General features: G+C 39.4%; 1 protein-coding gene across 1 annotated transcript in view; it reads right to left on the reverse strand.

Annotated features, from left to right (window-relative positions):
- Positions 1–16,352, reverse strand: part of LOC141626973 (protein TRI1-like) — a 57,560-nt gene extending 41,208 nt beyond the window's left edge. The window contains exon 1 of the mRNA XM_074440517.1: positions 16,109–16,352. Within this exon, the coding sequence (XP_074296618.1) occupies positions 16,109–16,330 (222 nt within the window). The 5' untranslated portion in view covers positions 16,331–16,352. The remainder of the gene's footprint in view (positions 1–16,108) is intronic.
- Between the last annotated feature and the right edge of the window lie 215 nt (positions 16,353–16,567).

Raw genomic sequence — 16,567 nt, forward strand, 5'->3', positions numbered from 1 at the left:
GTTTTAAGTTCATTTGAATGTAATTAGTCGGTACTCATCATCGTACCCGGGTTGAAATCCGGCATGGTATGTAGAACCAAGGATGACTTTGTGTTGGTGACTAATATAAAATGTGAAGAAATGATGAAAGTCTTTAAAATACCTCCCAAAATGTAAAGAAATGAAATAAAAGGGTTTTAAATACCTTTTAAATGTCATTAACCAAATATTATCACCGAAACACGGATTTAACCGTCATGGTATGAGGAACCAAGAGTGAAAAATGTTTTATGGTTTAAACAAATAAAATAAAATAAAAAGGGGTTTAAAAATATTTGAAATGGAAAAAACCAATTCCAAATATGGAAATGAATTAAAGGGGAAAGACGAGAACAAACACGGTTGATCTCTGACCTGGACACCCCATTTAGGCGCGGGCAAGCCGGCGAACCAAGGGGCTTCTGTCTCAGGCCAAAAATCAGTTTTGGCGCATTTATCCCATGTTTTGGTTCATGTTATGCACGTTTTAGCATGTTATAGTCATGAAACAAATGAAAACATAATAAAAGAGGATTTTTACACCCTCATACTTACATGTTTAGTTATGGCGAGTGGCCGACGTAAGTGTAACAACTCGTTTGGTCGGAAAAAACTCGGTTTAAAACCGTTTTGGTAAGTAAAATGAGTGTTTTAAGATTAGTGACGGTGTAGTGGTCGAAGTGGTCGGTCAAGTGATTTAATGCACGATGACGGTACCAAATAATGTGTAAGGCTTGTATTTACGATCGGTAGGTCGTAAACACGCGTCGGATTGTGACTTAAGAAGTCGAGTCGAGAATTTTAAGGGAGAAAAGAGGGGGCGGACATTCGCGTAAGTCTCAAATGGGGAGCATTTGAGGGGTATTTATAGGAGAATGAGTGGTTGTGTGAGTTTTGAGCGACGTGGCCACATGGGCTGCTCAAAGAGGCGTGAGCCACGTCGCGGTTCTTCGAGTTGTCTTGTCACTTTCACAACAAACGCAATCATGATTTGTTCTATCCTAGGTTTTGTAGTCACATGTTTGGTACTTGACCATTCATGAATCCGGGAAAACTTATAGTAGAAGGTTTGAAATGTTTTGTTTTTGGTGGTTGACTCGGTTTGACTCGTTGTTGGAGTCGAGATTTGATTTTTTGAGTCGGTTTTTGGTCCGGTGTCGGTTTTGACTCTAGTTAGTGTCATTGCGACCCCGTCGTCGTGCATTAAACACTCCAGGTATTTTTGAAATGTTTTATTTTCGAAATCGTTTTAAGTTTTCCGACGTAAAGTTATACACAAAAATTCGATCAAACGCCGCGATTACAAAACATGTTATAGTCCGATAATCATCGGGTGTTTGTTGGAGTCTCAGCAGATACTGGGTATCTACACTCTGTTACCCGAGGCAATGATAATCATAAGACAATGAAGAAACATAATTTAAAAATAGAAATGGTTTAAGCGATTACACGTTCAAAACCCAAACCTGTTAACTGAAATACATCAATTCCAAAACTGTCTACTAATAAAACTGTCACAACTAAAAGACATCGTCTGACACAGTGGAAGACTCTTCTAACTGCCACGTGATGACTCATCCCAGCTATCCCATATGCGTCATATCATACCTACTCAATAACTGCTCACCATCCCCGAATGGATCACCACAAATTTTAAAACAATTAAACGGGGTCAGTACTAATTACACGATACAAACCACGGTGAAACAAATGCAAAACAGCTCAATCAACACATTAGTCTCCGGTCTCCATAATCAATCTCCACACAACTGACTACACACTAAAGTGTGTAGTCCTGCCAGAGTACCCATCACAACAAGTACTCCACACCGCCAGTGGGGGACCGCAGCCATACCCACCAAATCCCCACTAATCAACCACTGAGCGAATAACCCAAGTTTCCTTAAGGTGCACATCCCTCCTGTGGCGGGTTCTACAGGAGGCGAACTAAGGGCGTGAAGCCACTCCCGCAAGTGACTCCATTCAGCCAGGGATGCGCCCCGAATATCACAGACAGTTATACAACAACAACAATCAACGATATAAACAAACAACCGTCACAATCACCAGCAATATAATTAATCAATAATCACAATACAACCACCACACACATTATGTAATTAATACCGAGGAGGGAAACCCTACCTGGAAAACAATCACGAAATCAGACGATCTAAGCAGCTACTCAGAATCTCTCCTCAACAAAGCCTCCTCCTATACACACATACATATAATCACTACCTTAACCATATAATCATAAAAACCCCCAAATCCCCAAATTAGGGTTTAACCAACATTAACCAAATGCTATAGAAATGAATGTAGAACTTACCCACGATGCAAGGATCACAACGGTATAAAGAACAATGGAAACCAACACCTCTAGCTCCGGGATTTGCTAATAATGCGATGAGATGAAGCAACGTAACTTAGATCTTCTCCTTTTTGTGCTTTTAGGTTTGTAAAAGTGCTTTAGGAAAAAGATGACGAAACATTATATATTAATCCGCATTATTAACAAACCCGTCTTAAATCACCCGATAACCGACTTACTCAATCGAGTAAGTCACTTACTCGATCGAGTGACCCTTACTTAATCGAGTAGCCTACAGGCAGACTACTGTTTTGCGTAAAAACTAACTTACTCGACAGAGTAAGCCCCACTCGATAGATTACCCTAAGACTCATAAAACCGTAGTATTACAGTCTTCCCTCCTTAAAAATAAATTCGTCCCCGAAGTTCAAACCACAACCAAAACAAAGGCACACTAACATCCTCCCGACACAACAACATGAACAAAATTCAGCATAAAACTCCAAAACATACTTTCCAAACCAACACAACCCGACTCAAAACAACTCTATGCGACTCAAAACCAATATAAAACATGTAAAAATTCTATGCGACCACCTCCTACCCCCCTAAAAGAAACAAGGTTACGTCTCCGTAACCATACATACCTGATCAAGAAGAGACGGGTACCGCTCCCTCATAGCCTCTTCCGCCTCCCATGTAGCCTCCTCAACCTCATGGTTAGACCAAAGAACCTTAAGCAACACTGTCTCACCATGTCTAGTTTTCCTAACCTTTCGATCAAGAATCTGCTTAGGTACCTCAAGATAAGACAAGGACTCATCCAGATCTATGTTCTCTACCTCTAACATATGTGACGGATCACTAACATACTTTCACAACTGAGATACATGAAACACATTATGTACCCTATCCAAAGCAGACGGTAAAGCTAACCGATAAGCAACATCACCCACACGATCCAAGATCTCATACGGTCCTAAGAACTTCTGACTCAGCATCCCTTTCTTACCAAATCTCATGACCCCCCGCATAGGAGTCACTTTCAAAAGAACCTTGTCCCCAACCTGAAACTCTATATCCCGGCGATGTAGATCTGCAGAACTCTTTTGTCGATCCTGGGCCGCTCTCATTCTCTGTCTGATCAGCTTAGTCTGTTCCACCATCTCATGTACCATCTTTGGTCCTAAAACCACTGCCTCAGCACTATCATCCCAACAAATCGGACTCCTACATCTCCTCCCATAAAAAGCCTCAAATGGCGCCATGTCAATACTGGTGTGATAGCTGTTGTTGTAGGAGAACTCAATCAAATCCAATCTCTACTCCCAGCTACCACCAAAGTCCATAACACAAGCTCGCAATATATCCTCTAGAGTCTTGATGGTCCTCTCTGTCTGGCCATCTGTCGCAGGATGAAATGATGTACTCATCTTTAAGGTAGTTCCCAGAGACTCCTGCAACTCTTTCCAAAACCGTGAGATGAACCTCGAATCTCTATCAGATACTATATCCTTAGGCACCCTATGAAGTCTAACCACGTTCTTCCGATAAGCCATAGCTAACTGTGTCTTAGGCCATATATCTTTCATTGGCACAAAATGAGCTGACTTGGTCAGTCGATCCACTATAACCCATATCATGTTATTACCCTGTTGACTCTTCGGTAAACCCACGATAAAATCCATAGAAATGGACTCCCACTTCCACTCAGGTACCTCAAGAGACTGAATATTACCTTGTGTTCGTCGCTGCTCCCCTTTCACTCTCTGACATGTCAAACAATGAGCCACGAACTCAGATGTTTCTTTCTTCATCCCAGGCCACCAGAAAGTCTTCTTCAAATCTTTGTATATCTTGTCACCGCCTGGATGTATCGAGTATGGTGTGCAATGAGCTTCTATCATGATCATCTTTTCCAACTCCTCATCATTAAGAACACACCACCTTCCATCAAATCTTACACTACCATCTGTATGAATAGAGAATCTAGATACCGTCTCTTTCTCTACTCCAGCTCTCCACTCCTCAATCTTGGGATCCAATGCCTGTTTACTGCGAATTTCCTCATAATGGTCTGGCTGCACTGTCAAATCTCCCATAGCATCCCCTTTCTGGATCATATGTATCCCGAACTTCCCCACCTCATCTCTCAATCTCATCAAAGATATAGCTGTGCATAAGGAATGCACACTCTTCCTGCTCAAAGCATCTGCAACCACATTGGCTTTCCCTTCATGGTAGATGATGTCCATGTCATATTCACCAATCAACTTCATCCACCTCCTGTGTCTCATGTTCAACTCCTTTTGAGTGAAGATGTACTTTAGTCTCTTGTGATCTGAAAATACCTTAAAGGTCGCCCCATATAGGTAATGCCTCCAAATCTTAAGAGCAAACACAACTGCACCCAACTCTAGATCATGTGTAGGGTAGTTCTCCTCATACGGCTTCAATTGCCTAGAAGCATAAGCAATCACTTTCCCATTCTGCATCACACACAACCCAACCCATTCTTTGAGGCATCTGTATACACCTCAAAGTTCGCACTCCCTTCAGGTAATGCCAAGATTGGAGCTGTGGTCAAACGCTCCTTTAATGTCTAGAACGCCATCTCACAACTGTCATCCCAACGAAATCTGTTCTCTTTCCTCATCAAAGCTATCTTGGAGAAATCCTTAACGAACCGTCGATAATACCCTACTAAACCTAAGAAACTCCTGATCTCAGCCACATTCTTTGGTGTTTCCCACTTGGTAACTGCTTCAATCTTCACATGATCCACAGCTACCCCTTTCTTTGAAATCACATGCCCCAGAAAAGCAACCTCCTCTAACCAGAACTCACACTTGGACAACTTGGCATACAACTCATGATCTCGCAAGGTCTGCAACACAATCCTCAAATGCTCCTCATGCTCCTCTTTGGTCTTAGGAAAGACTAAGATGTCATCTATAAAAACCACCACAAACTTATCCAAGAACTGACTGAAGACCCGGTTCAACAAATCCATAAACACAACAGGTGCATTAGATAACCTAAACGGCATCACCACATACTCATAATAACCATACCTCGACGTGAAAGCTGTCTTTGGTATCTCCTCTTCCCTAATCTTCACCTGATGGTAACCCGACCTCAAATCAATCTTAGAATAGACTGCTGCACCACTCATCCTATCAAACAAATCATCTATCCTTGGTAAAGGATACTTGTTCTTTACTGTCACTCTGTTCAGCTCCATATAGTCGATGCACAACCTCAAGCTCCCATCTTTCTTCTTCACAAACAGAACTGGTGCTCCCCACGGTTATACACTAGGTCTAATGTATCCCCTCTCAATCAGATCATCCAATTGCTTCCTTAGCTCTTCCAATTCCTTAGGACCCATACGGTACGGTGCCTTAGAGATTGGCCTCGTCCCCGGTTTCAGCTCAACACTTAAATCTATCTTCCTCTTCGGTGGCAACCCCGGAATCTCCTCTGGAAAGACATCTGGAAACTCTCCCACCACTGGTATTTGCTCAACTGTCGGACTCTCCACTCTATGAACTCTCACATGGCACAAGATCAACGGGCACCCCTTCCTCAGATAGGACTTCAAGGTCACTGCTGCAATCAACTTAACTTTGGGTTTGACAACAAACCCACGATAAGACACACTAATCCCCTTAGGACCTCTCAAAGAAACTCTCTTCTGATGAAAATCTATCTTAGCCTTGTAGTTTCCCAACTAATCCATCCCGACTATCATCTCAAAACCATCTAAAGGAAACTCCAACAAGTCCACAGGTAGATCAACTTGCCCAACTATCATGAACACACCTCTTTACAACCTCCCACAAGATACAGACTCACCCGAAGGTATAAAAACTTCCTCTCTTACAGACTCATACTCACTCAAACCCAACCATTTAACATGACTCGATGATACAAACGACTGTGATGCTCCCGAATCAAACAAAACAAAGGTATAAACACCATTAACAAGAAATGTACCGGTGATGACATGAGCATCATCCTCAGCTTCTTTCTTCTCCATCATAAACAGCTTGCCACTGGACTTCTGCCTACCTCCCTGGACAGTACTAGCTGAGGTAGTCGGTTTAGCACCCGACCCCTGGTTGTTGTTGGTGTTTGTAGCCGGTTTCTGATAAGAATTACCGCCATTGCGGTTAGCCCCACCGTTGTTGCTCTGAACTCCCCTGTTGTTCCATGACCCAGCCGGCCTGTTACTAGCATAACTCTATGTAGGACCCTGTGAGAAACTCCCTTGTGACGGTCTCTGAGAACCCTCCCTCATCGCACTGGTGCACTCATGTCTCTTGTGGCCCACACCGCCACAGTTATAACAGGTCATACCCCTACCACCACCACTACCACGACCACGTCCGTATGAAGCCCCAGCACTAAACCCCGAGCCCGATGAATATGCTCTTACCTGATGATGGTTACTCTTCTTGTAGCAGGACTGACCACCACCCTCGCTCTCAGCTTTCCTCTTCTCAGCACCCCTCTCTTTGGTCATCTCAACCAACCTCTCAGCCCTCCCAGCTCGCTCATAGACTTCCTTTACATCTGTAAGGATTCCCACCGGTAGCTTCTCCATAATCTTGGGGGTCAACCCCTTCTCAAACCTCAAAGCTAAGTTCTCCTCACTCAGCCCCATGTCCTCAGCATATCTGGACTTCTCATTAAACTTGCGATAGTAATCAGCTACCGTCATATCGGATGTAATGTTAAAAGTCATCAAACTCTTCCCTCACCTTACTCCTCACATGTTTCGGCTCAAACTCACGTCTCATAGCTTTCCTGAACTCATCCCAAGGTATTGCAGGTAGCCCCTGCTTCATATACATCTCCCTAGTACCCACCTTAACCTTATCCCACCACTCACCGGTCGCTTCCCTCAAGTAGAACGCAACTTGTTCCACTTTCAACTCCTCTGGGCAATGAACTAACTCAAGGATATTCTCCATCTCTTTGTGCCAATTATCCAGCAGAATTGGCGCCCCGGTTCCCTTATACTCTTTAGGACTGAACCTAGCTATGTGAATGCTGATTTTAGAGTGATCAACATCCTTATCCTTCCCCACTCTTTTCAAAGCTTCCGTAAGAGCATACTGGTGCTACAACATCTTCACTGTGTCATCCACGGTCATACTCTCAGCTCTAGTATACAAGGCGGTTCTTTTCGGCGGCATCTTGTAACTATATAAGAAAAGGTAGACATAAACACTCATACCATAACCCAAAACATGTTTACGACCTGTATAAAACCCACTCGATCGATCTCCTTAACCCACTCAATCGAGTTGAGGCCACTCGATTGAGTTACCCCTCCTACTCGTTCGAGTGCCTCGACTCCAGAATCTGACCAGAAACTTTTCTAACACATACTCGATCGAGCTGACGCCACTCGATCGAGTGCCCCTACCTACTCGATCGAGCGCCCAAAATTTCGCTTCTGCACAGAAAACGTAAACTACCCACTTGATCGAGTCAGACCCACTCGATCGAGCCACGCAGACTCGTAAACACTACCCGCATGTTCATCTTCCTTTCCCAACATTATATACAACTTTTATGCTACCAACATAAAAACAACAACAATACATATATATATATGAAACTCTTTATATATTCAACAAAACAACTCTACTTCCGTATTTCTAACATGCCACGTTATAGGACAAACAACATGCTTCATTCATCCAACATACAAATCACATACTCATCATTCCTTTTTCTTTATTCCACGCCCCTATCCTCCATATTCATGCATCCACCAATTCACATCACATGTTACTATATAGATACTCAAACAAGAAGATAACACATTCGATCCCGACACGTACCCCATGTGACCGGTTCAAAATTGTAGGGCGAGTTCGCGACTTTAGGACGTCTCCCAAGCCTTTCCATTAGCTCCTACAACTTCTACCCCGAGTTCATTTTAATTTGACTCCCTATGTTCATTAGGTTCATTGGTTACAGGTTTCAGGATCGTCGCTCTGATACCACTTTGTGACACCCCCATACTCCAAGTGCCTTACAAGGACCACTTAGGTATAAGAACGTCACCATCTCGGTTACCCGAGGCAATGATAATCATAAGACAATGAAGAAACATAGTTTAAAAGTAGAAACGGTTTAAGCGATTACACGTTCAAAACCCAAACCTGTTAACTGAAATACATCAATTCCAAAACTGACTACTAATAAAACTGTCACAACTAAAAGACATCGTCTGACACAGCGGAAGACTCTTTTAACTGCCACATGATGACTCATCCCAGCTATCTCATATGCGTCATATCATACCTTCTCAATAAATGCTCACCATCCCCGAATGGATCACCACAAATTTTAAAACAATTAAACGGGGTCAGTACTAATTACACGATACAAAGCACAGTGAAACAAATGCCAAATAGCTCAATCAACACATTAGTCTCCGGTCTCCATAATCAATATCCACACAACTGACTACACACTAAAGTGTATAGTCCTGCCAGAGTACCCATCGTAACAAGTACTTCACACTGCCAGTTGGGGACCGCAGCCGTACCCACCAAATCCCCGCTCATCAACCACTGAGCGAATAATCCAAGTTTCCTTAATGTGCACATCCCTCATATGACGGGTTCCACAGGAGGCGAACCAAGGGCGTGAAGCCACTCCCGCAAGTGACTCCACTCAGCCAGGGATGCCCCCCAAATATCAAAGACAATTATACAACAACAACAATCAATGATATAAACCAACAACCGTCACAATCAACAGCAATATAATTAATCAATAATCACAATACAACCACCACACACATCATGTAATTAATACCGAGTAGAGAAACCCTACCTGGAAAACAATCACGAAATCAGATGATCTAAGCAGCTACTCAGAATCTCTCCTCAACAAAGCCTCCTCTTATACACACATACATATAATCACTACCTTAACCATATAATCATAAAAACCACCAAATCCCCAAATTAGGGTTTAACCAACATTAACCAAATGCTATAGAAATGATATGTAGAACTTACCCACGACGCAAGGATCACAACGCTATAAAGAACAAAGAAAACCGACACCTCAAGCTCTGGGATTTGCTAATAATGCGATGAGATGAAGCAACGTAACTTAGATCTTCTCCTTTTTGTGCTTTTAGGTTTGTAAAAGTGTTTTAGGAAAAAGATGACGAATCATTATATATTAATCCGCATTATTAACAAACCCGTCGCAAATCACCCGATAACCGACTTACTCGATCGAGTAAGTAACTTAATCGATCGAGTGACCCTTACTCGATCGAGTGCCAGGCTTACTCGATCAAGTATCCTACAGGCGGACTACTGTTTTGCGTAAAAACCAACTTACTCGATAGAGTAAGCCCCACTCTATATAGTACCCTAAGACTCATAAAATCGTAGTATTACACCCTTCGTCGTCATCTACGCGCCATTACAGTCGTTTTGACAGTAATTAGAGTTCATTTGGAGTCCGGGTCAAAAACCGTCTTCATTTTCTAATAAACCGTTTAAAATGCCGAGTCGGAATGTTCTGGAATATTCCGGATATTTATATTCCATAATTTTAATCTTTTCATCTTTTGGCAAAATATATCCCGAAATTATATTTTAAACAATAAGGAAGTTGAGATCTACCGCAATTCCATAACAGAAACGCGGAAAATCTTTCTTCCGCAGGAGGAAACTTTTGGGGAAAGGACGCCGCACCTGCTGCGCCTCTTCCAAGAGCTGCAGTGGTTGCTGCGCCTCTTCCCCAGCTCTTTTCTGCGTATTTTAAGATCTTTTCGAGATTTGTTTCCAAAGTTTTAACGAAACCCTAATTCCTCCGTGTGATTAGTATAAATAGGGACCTTCGTTCCTCATATTTCTCACGCGAGTGTCCGCCGTTCTCTTCTCCCTTTGCATTCTAAGACCATGCTCTTTGCTTATTGGTGTATAGGTGCTTGAACTTTCGACCACGTAAGCTCGGATCCTTCTGAGTACCAGCCTCGTTTTGCATGACCGACCAATTTGACCAAATCCACTCAATCAATCTAATCAATTTAATTTAATTCCTCTTACGAGGGCACTTTCATCATACATTCGAGTCGAGAAATCACTAATCGTTAACTTAGTCAATCTCGTTTCGTCAAACACGAAAGTCTGAGGGTGTAAATCCCATGTTTTATTATTGTATTTTATTATTGTATAAATTGTTGTAAGGTTTACGTCGAAAGCATGTTTAAAAACGATTTACAAACCCCTTTTATCAAACCTATTTTTACGGATTAACAGAAGACAGGCGTCGAGAAGAAATGCAGCAACTGCTGCGCCTCTTCTTGAGACTGCCGCGGTTCCTGCTTTTCTTCTTCTTCCTCGCCTTTCTGTTAATTCGTCTTCTTTCGTTTTTCTTTCTTATTTTCTTCTTTTTCATTCGTATATAATAATTATATTCATAATATGTATAAATATCACCTTTAAATCCCGACTTAAATCCCTTATAATCAATATTTGTGGGTTTTCGTCATTAAAATCAAACCCGGATTTTGGAGATTCGATTCATTCATATCAAATCTCTAGGATTCGACTTTTGTATATTTTCATCAGTTTATCGCGTCTTACATTCGTTTCCGTCTTAGTAATTTGACCTAAATTAGTTGTAATTAATCTCTTATTAATCCTTAATTCACTCATAATTAGTCTATAATTCGTTCTAATTCATTTAAGTTTGTTCTTTATTACTTTTATGACCAATTTACATGAAATAACCTGTTAAATCACTTCAACTTGAGTCGAATGTCAGTAATCGATCATTAAATTTACCAATGAACATTAACGATATGCAGTTCCGCTTCACACCAGAACTCAACTCGAGAATGCAGAATGGACCATCTGCGCCTCTTCCCAAGGGACGCGACTTTGTTCTTTGTTCTTGGGTGAATTCTGTCTCTGAACTTCCGTTTCTCCTTTGACCTAGTTCGTTAGCTTACGTATTAATCGACTATTAATCGTAATATCACCACTAATCTGTCCGTTTTCTAACCTTAATTATTTTCCTTTTCTTTTCTCAAATTATCCGTTTTAAACGTATTTTCGACGTAAATCATCAAATCATTGTAATTATTGTAATTTTAATTATCGTATTTCATTTATTATACTCTTTATTATCGTATTGTTTGCTTGTTCTCACATGTAATAAACCCTGAATCCTTACTTCGACCCCCTTTGTATGTTAAATTATTTGTTCACCGACTTAGTTTAATTCTCACATGCTAGGATTAAAACGTTGTTTGTTGCATTGCATGCATATAATCGACAACATATCAAGTATAGATGATTTTCCCTAATCATTAGTAGAGGTCGCTATCGAGGCGGGCGGGATTAGGTGTTCGATCAAAAGAGCTTCCTAATACGTACCCTCACCCCTTACTCCAGATCTCTGTGAACATCCTTGTTCATTGGCATCCACGACAGTCATTCTAGACATAGAATGCTAAGAGTAACGAGTTCTTAGTGTTCATGTCACTACTTTGTGTCTTGACATGGCACGAGGTATTCGAACGGTTTCCAATTTTCCACAATAAATTGGTGGCGACTCCACAAATACAAACGCTTGTTTTTCCAAGCGCCCCCGTGGGCCCCCGTGTCCACAAGTTGTCACAATATATTGATATTCCACCGACTTACCATGATCATCCTTTATTGGGAGATGGGTACAAGCCGAATGCAACTTCAACTTACATTCAGACCCAAAATAATTGACAAAATAAAAACCTTCCACTAGAACCACTTCCTTAATAATAGTTAAAACATAACTATCTAGCTATAGCATCGGTTAAAACATATAAATCTAGACATTGTATCAGCCTTCTCTGCCCATGAAAATGCATAACCTAATCAGAACGTGCAAGAAACTTGATAAATATTTCCAAAAAAGCTGCTTTATCCACATGTTCAAGAAAGTTGAAAATAGTTCCAAAAACTAAATGCGTCATAACGAATCAAGCCCTAATGTCATAATGCTAAGCTACCATTGTACGTGCATTTCTAGTTACTGAGCAGTGAGCACACAAATACACCAAAATACCACACACAAGTCCAAGGCCTTGTTTGGGTAGGATATTAATTAATATTAACATAGAATAAAGGGAACGGAAGCCAGGAGGGGGAATGAAAAAAACAAGAGTGTATTCCTATCAAACTACCCTAACATAGGGAATATTTTGATTTTGATTTGCCTCTTACGAGGAAAACAGAATCCCTCAATTTCCGTCCATTCCTATTTTCTGCCCAAACATGTGGAATCGCATGCCGACCCTGCCCTCCACTTTCTTTAATTCCAAACAAGGGGTAAAATCATAAACCCTTTCTCATCACTCAAACCATCAAGAATGAATAAATGACAACCAACAATGTCACCTCAACAAATCTAAAAGCATTTCATTAAAAAAAAAGTATTACTCCAAAACTTCACAATTATTAGCAAACAACCATAAACCCCTCATTCAATAAATAGCAAGAGATGGGGTGTGTTAATTTAATTAAAACAAAATTTAAAACAAAATCATATACTACCATTAAACTAAGCAAAATGCTCAACCTTTACAACAATTATCATAGAAAAAAACAATAAAATAACAAACACCCACTACATAAACCCCCAAAACATAAGATCTTAAACACCCACCTCCCCCCCCCCCCCCAACATCCTTTACACAAATATCATCCTACAACCAGTTGTATAATAGCATTATACAACTGGCCCAATTATCCAATCTAATTTATTAAAAAAAAAACCTCTTAAAAAACAATTGAACTTAATTCATTCTATAATGGAAAAGATATGCAATCAACAATATATTTAGGTTTTATGTTCTTTCATTTTATAATGGAAAAAGATATGCAATCAACAATATATTTAGGTTTTATGTTCTTGATGATTTGGGTTTTTACTGAAATAATATGATATCTTATGTTATTATTTTCATTTTTCGTTCCGGGTTTTGGTAAACCTTGGTAATCAAGAAAAATCTAAAGGCATAACCCTAGGTAATCTACAAAAACATCGAGTTCATAAACGCTTTCGCAGAACAATTATACATCTTGACATCTTGTCTATTCCCTCTTTTAAGCCTTTGAAAAGACAAATAAATGGTGAAGAAGAAGACACTGATGATGACGATGATTTGGGCTCCATAAGAAAGGTTTCGCGCTCCGTACGTGACTGTTCGAGCTCCGTAAGAAAGGTTTAGAGCTTTGTAATTTTATACGCAAAAATTGCAATAAAGCAAGACTATGTACAAATTTTTTTTAAGAAAGATTTCGAGCTCCATATGTAACTATTCGAGCTCCGTAAGAAAGATTGCGAGCTCTGTAATTTTATACAACCAAGACTATGTAGAATTTTTTGTAAGAAAGTTCGAGCTCCGTACTTAACTATTCGAGTTCCGTAAGAAAGGTATCGAGCACTGTAATTTATACGCTAAATTGCAATAAATCATGACTATGTACAAAAGCTTCATCATCCATAAATTGTTGTAATTCTTGTATAGATCTTTGATTCTGATTAAAAATCGTGATTTAATATAGCTGAAAAAATAATATTGAAGGAATAGATAATTGAGAAATTTAATTGAGAATCTTATCTATATTAATACAAAAGACAATACTCAATCCTCAGCGTGCCACATCATTAATGCAACCACTTTTTTTTTTGGAAATTCATGTTATGGTGGGACCCGTTAGTGTGCAATGTATTTAATTCTTCAGATTTCCGTCTTTTCAAACATGGGATAAATTCCGTCTTGCAATAAATTCTATGAAATAATATTATGAAAAAATTCTATGAATTAATATTATGAAATCTTATCTTTATTAATTCAGAAGACAATACTCAATCCAGGGCGTGCCACGTCATTAATTCAACCTTTTTTTTGGAAATACATGTTATGGTGGGACCCGTTAGTGTGTAATGTATTTATTTCTTCAGAATTCCGGCTATACAAACATGCGACAAATTCCGTCTTAGAACAAATACTATGAAATAATTTTATGAAATAATTTTATACATTTCGAATAAATGAAATGAATGGCATATAAGCGAAATGAATTACAAATCGGAATAAATGAAACTAATTACAAATAAATGAATTCCATAATTTAAAAAATAATAATAATAAAATTTCATAATTACGAGAAGGAATTACATTTAATAACGGGATAGAATTACATATAATGCGAATAAATTACATGCATAATTTTTATAAACTAGATAGTACGATATATTTTTTTTTTAAAAAAATATCCTTTGTTATTTCCTCTTAAACCATTGCATGTGAACACGTATTTGTAACATGTTTAAACATTAATTATGTAGATCGCTGATTAAGAACAACTAGATAAGTACAATAGAAAAGCAAAAAAAAAAAAAAAATACATCCAAAAACATTAATACCTGCCCAAATACATACCCGTGCAATTTTGCACGGGTTTAAAACTAGTTAGTTGGAAAAATATGGAGAGAGAGAGAGAGAGAGAGAGAGAGAGAGAGAGAGAGAGAGAGAGAGAGAGAGAGAGAGAGAGAGAGAGAGAGAGAGAGAGAGTTGAATATTTGATTTAGGTTACATAAATTAGGGAAACAAAAAATATAGAGGAAAAAGACTAAACTAGCCTTAGTTGTATAATAACAACATACCACAGGAGGTATAGTATACTAACTGCATCCTTTAATTGGGAGATAAACTAGAAGCCACGTGCAACTTCAAATTACATTCAGGCTGAAAAGAATGAGAATTTAAATTCTTTCACTAGGAACCACTTAATTCTTCAAAATGAAAACATAACCAACTAGGAATGCGTCCACCTTTTCCGTCCATGAGCCTCCATAGCTTCATCAACTTGTGCAATAAACTTGATAAATATTTCCGAAAACTAACTGCCTTATCCACATGTGAAAGAAAGCCGATACTTAAAAAAACTAAATGGCTTAATCCCTAATGCCATAGTACACACACCAAAATGCCAGACACAAGACCATTGCAAGGATAGAATATTAAGAACTAACAGAGGGAGGAAAGAAGAATGAATAATGCAGGGGTATTTTCCTAACAAACTACCCTAACATAGGAATATAATTAAATTCGCCTCGTACAAGGACAAAATTATCCTTCCATCGAACCCTATTTATTACCCGAACAAGTGAAATCACATGCCAACCCTGCTCTCCACTCCCTTTCATTCCAAACAAGGGGTAAAACCATAATAAAACATTTCTCATCTCTAAAACCACCCAGAAAAGTTAAATGAAAACCGACAGTGTATCATCTCATCCGAAAGCAACAATATCATAAGCAACCCTTCATCATACACAACAAAAAAATGCCTAACCTTAACAACGGTTATTAGCAAAAATCGATTATCAATAAACCCTCATTCAATAAATAGCAAGAAAATCAGTGTTTTAATTTAATCAAAACCAACATTTAAAACCAAACCATATACTATCATTCATCATACACTACGGCAAAACGCCCAACCTTAAACAGCAACTATCTGCAACAAAAAAACAAGAATAAAAACCAATACAGTAAACCCCCTAAAACCCTAATTCCAGAAATATCCAAAACCCTAGAACCCTCATTCAATAGATCAATTAGTCTTGCGTATGGCGGTTTTATGGATATAAATCACGATAAAACATGACGATACTGGGGCAAGTACTTATTACAGAACCCGTTTTACAATATACTTTACATATACATACCCGGAGATTGTGGAGCTTGATATATGCCCAAACTTTCTTAACAGCTTCACCCCTAGAAGCTTCAGGAGTACCCCCAAGAAAATCTTTGCGAATGGGCGAAACCGGCATCGGCTTCATTATCCCTGTTAATTTCTTTGTCGGAGGGGCGGCGGGGACTTTGGCTTTGACAGCGTTCATCAATAACATGCATTTTCCAAGAGCTCTCCATGGCGTTGTCGCCATTGATGCAATTAGCTTGGTACCTGAAAGCTTAAGCAATGAAAATAATTGAAAAATATTGTGTTAATTTGAAGAGTTAATTAGTAATTAGTGAGTTAGTTAATTTGAAGAGAGAAAGAAATAGAAGAAAGTTTACCGAACAGAGAGAGAGATGACAAAAGAGGGTTTAAGCGGCTGTGAGGCAATTCTTATATCCTACACCCATGTGTAGGATACTCTATACTCCCTCCCACTCCCCAC

This window comes from Silene latifolia, chromosome Y (assembly GCF_048544455.1).
Source record: "Silene latifolia isolate original U9 population chromosome Y, ASM4854445v1, whole genome shotgun sequence".
Lineage (NCBI taxonomy): Eukaryota > Viridiplantae > Streptophyta > Magnoliopsida > Caryophyllales > Caryophyllaceae > Silene > Silene latifolia.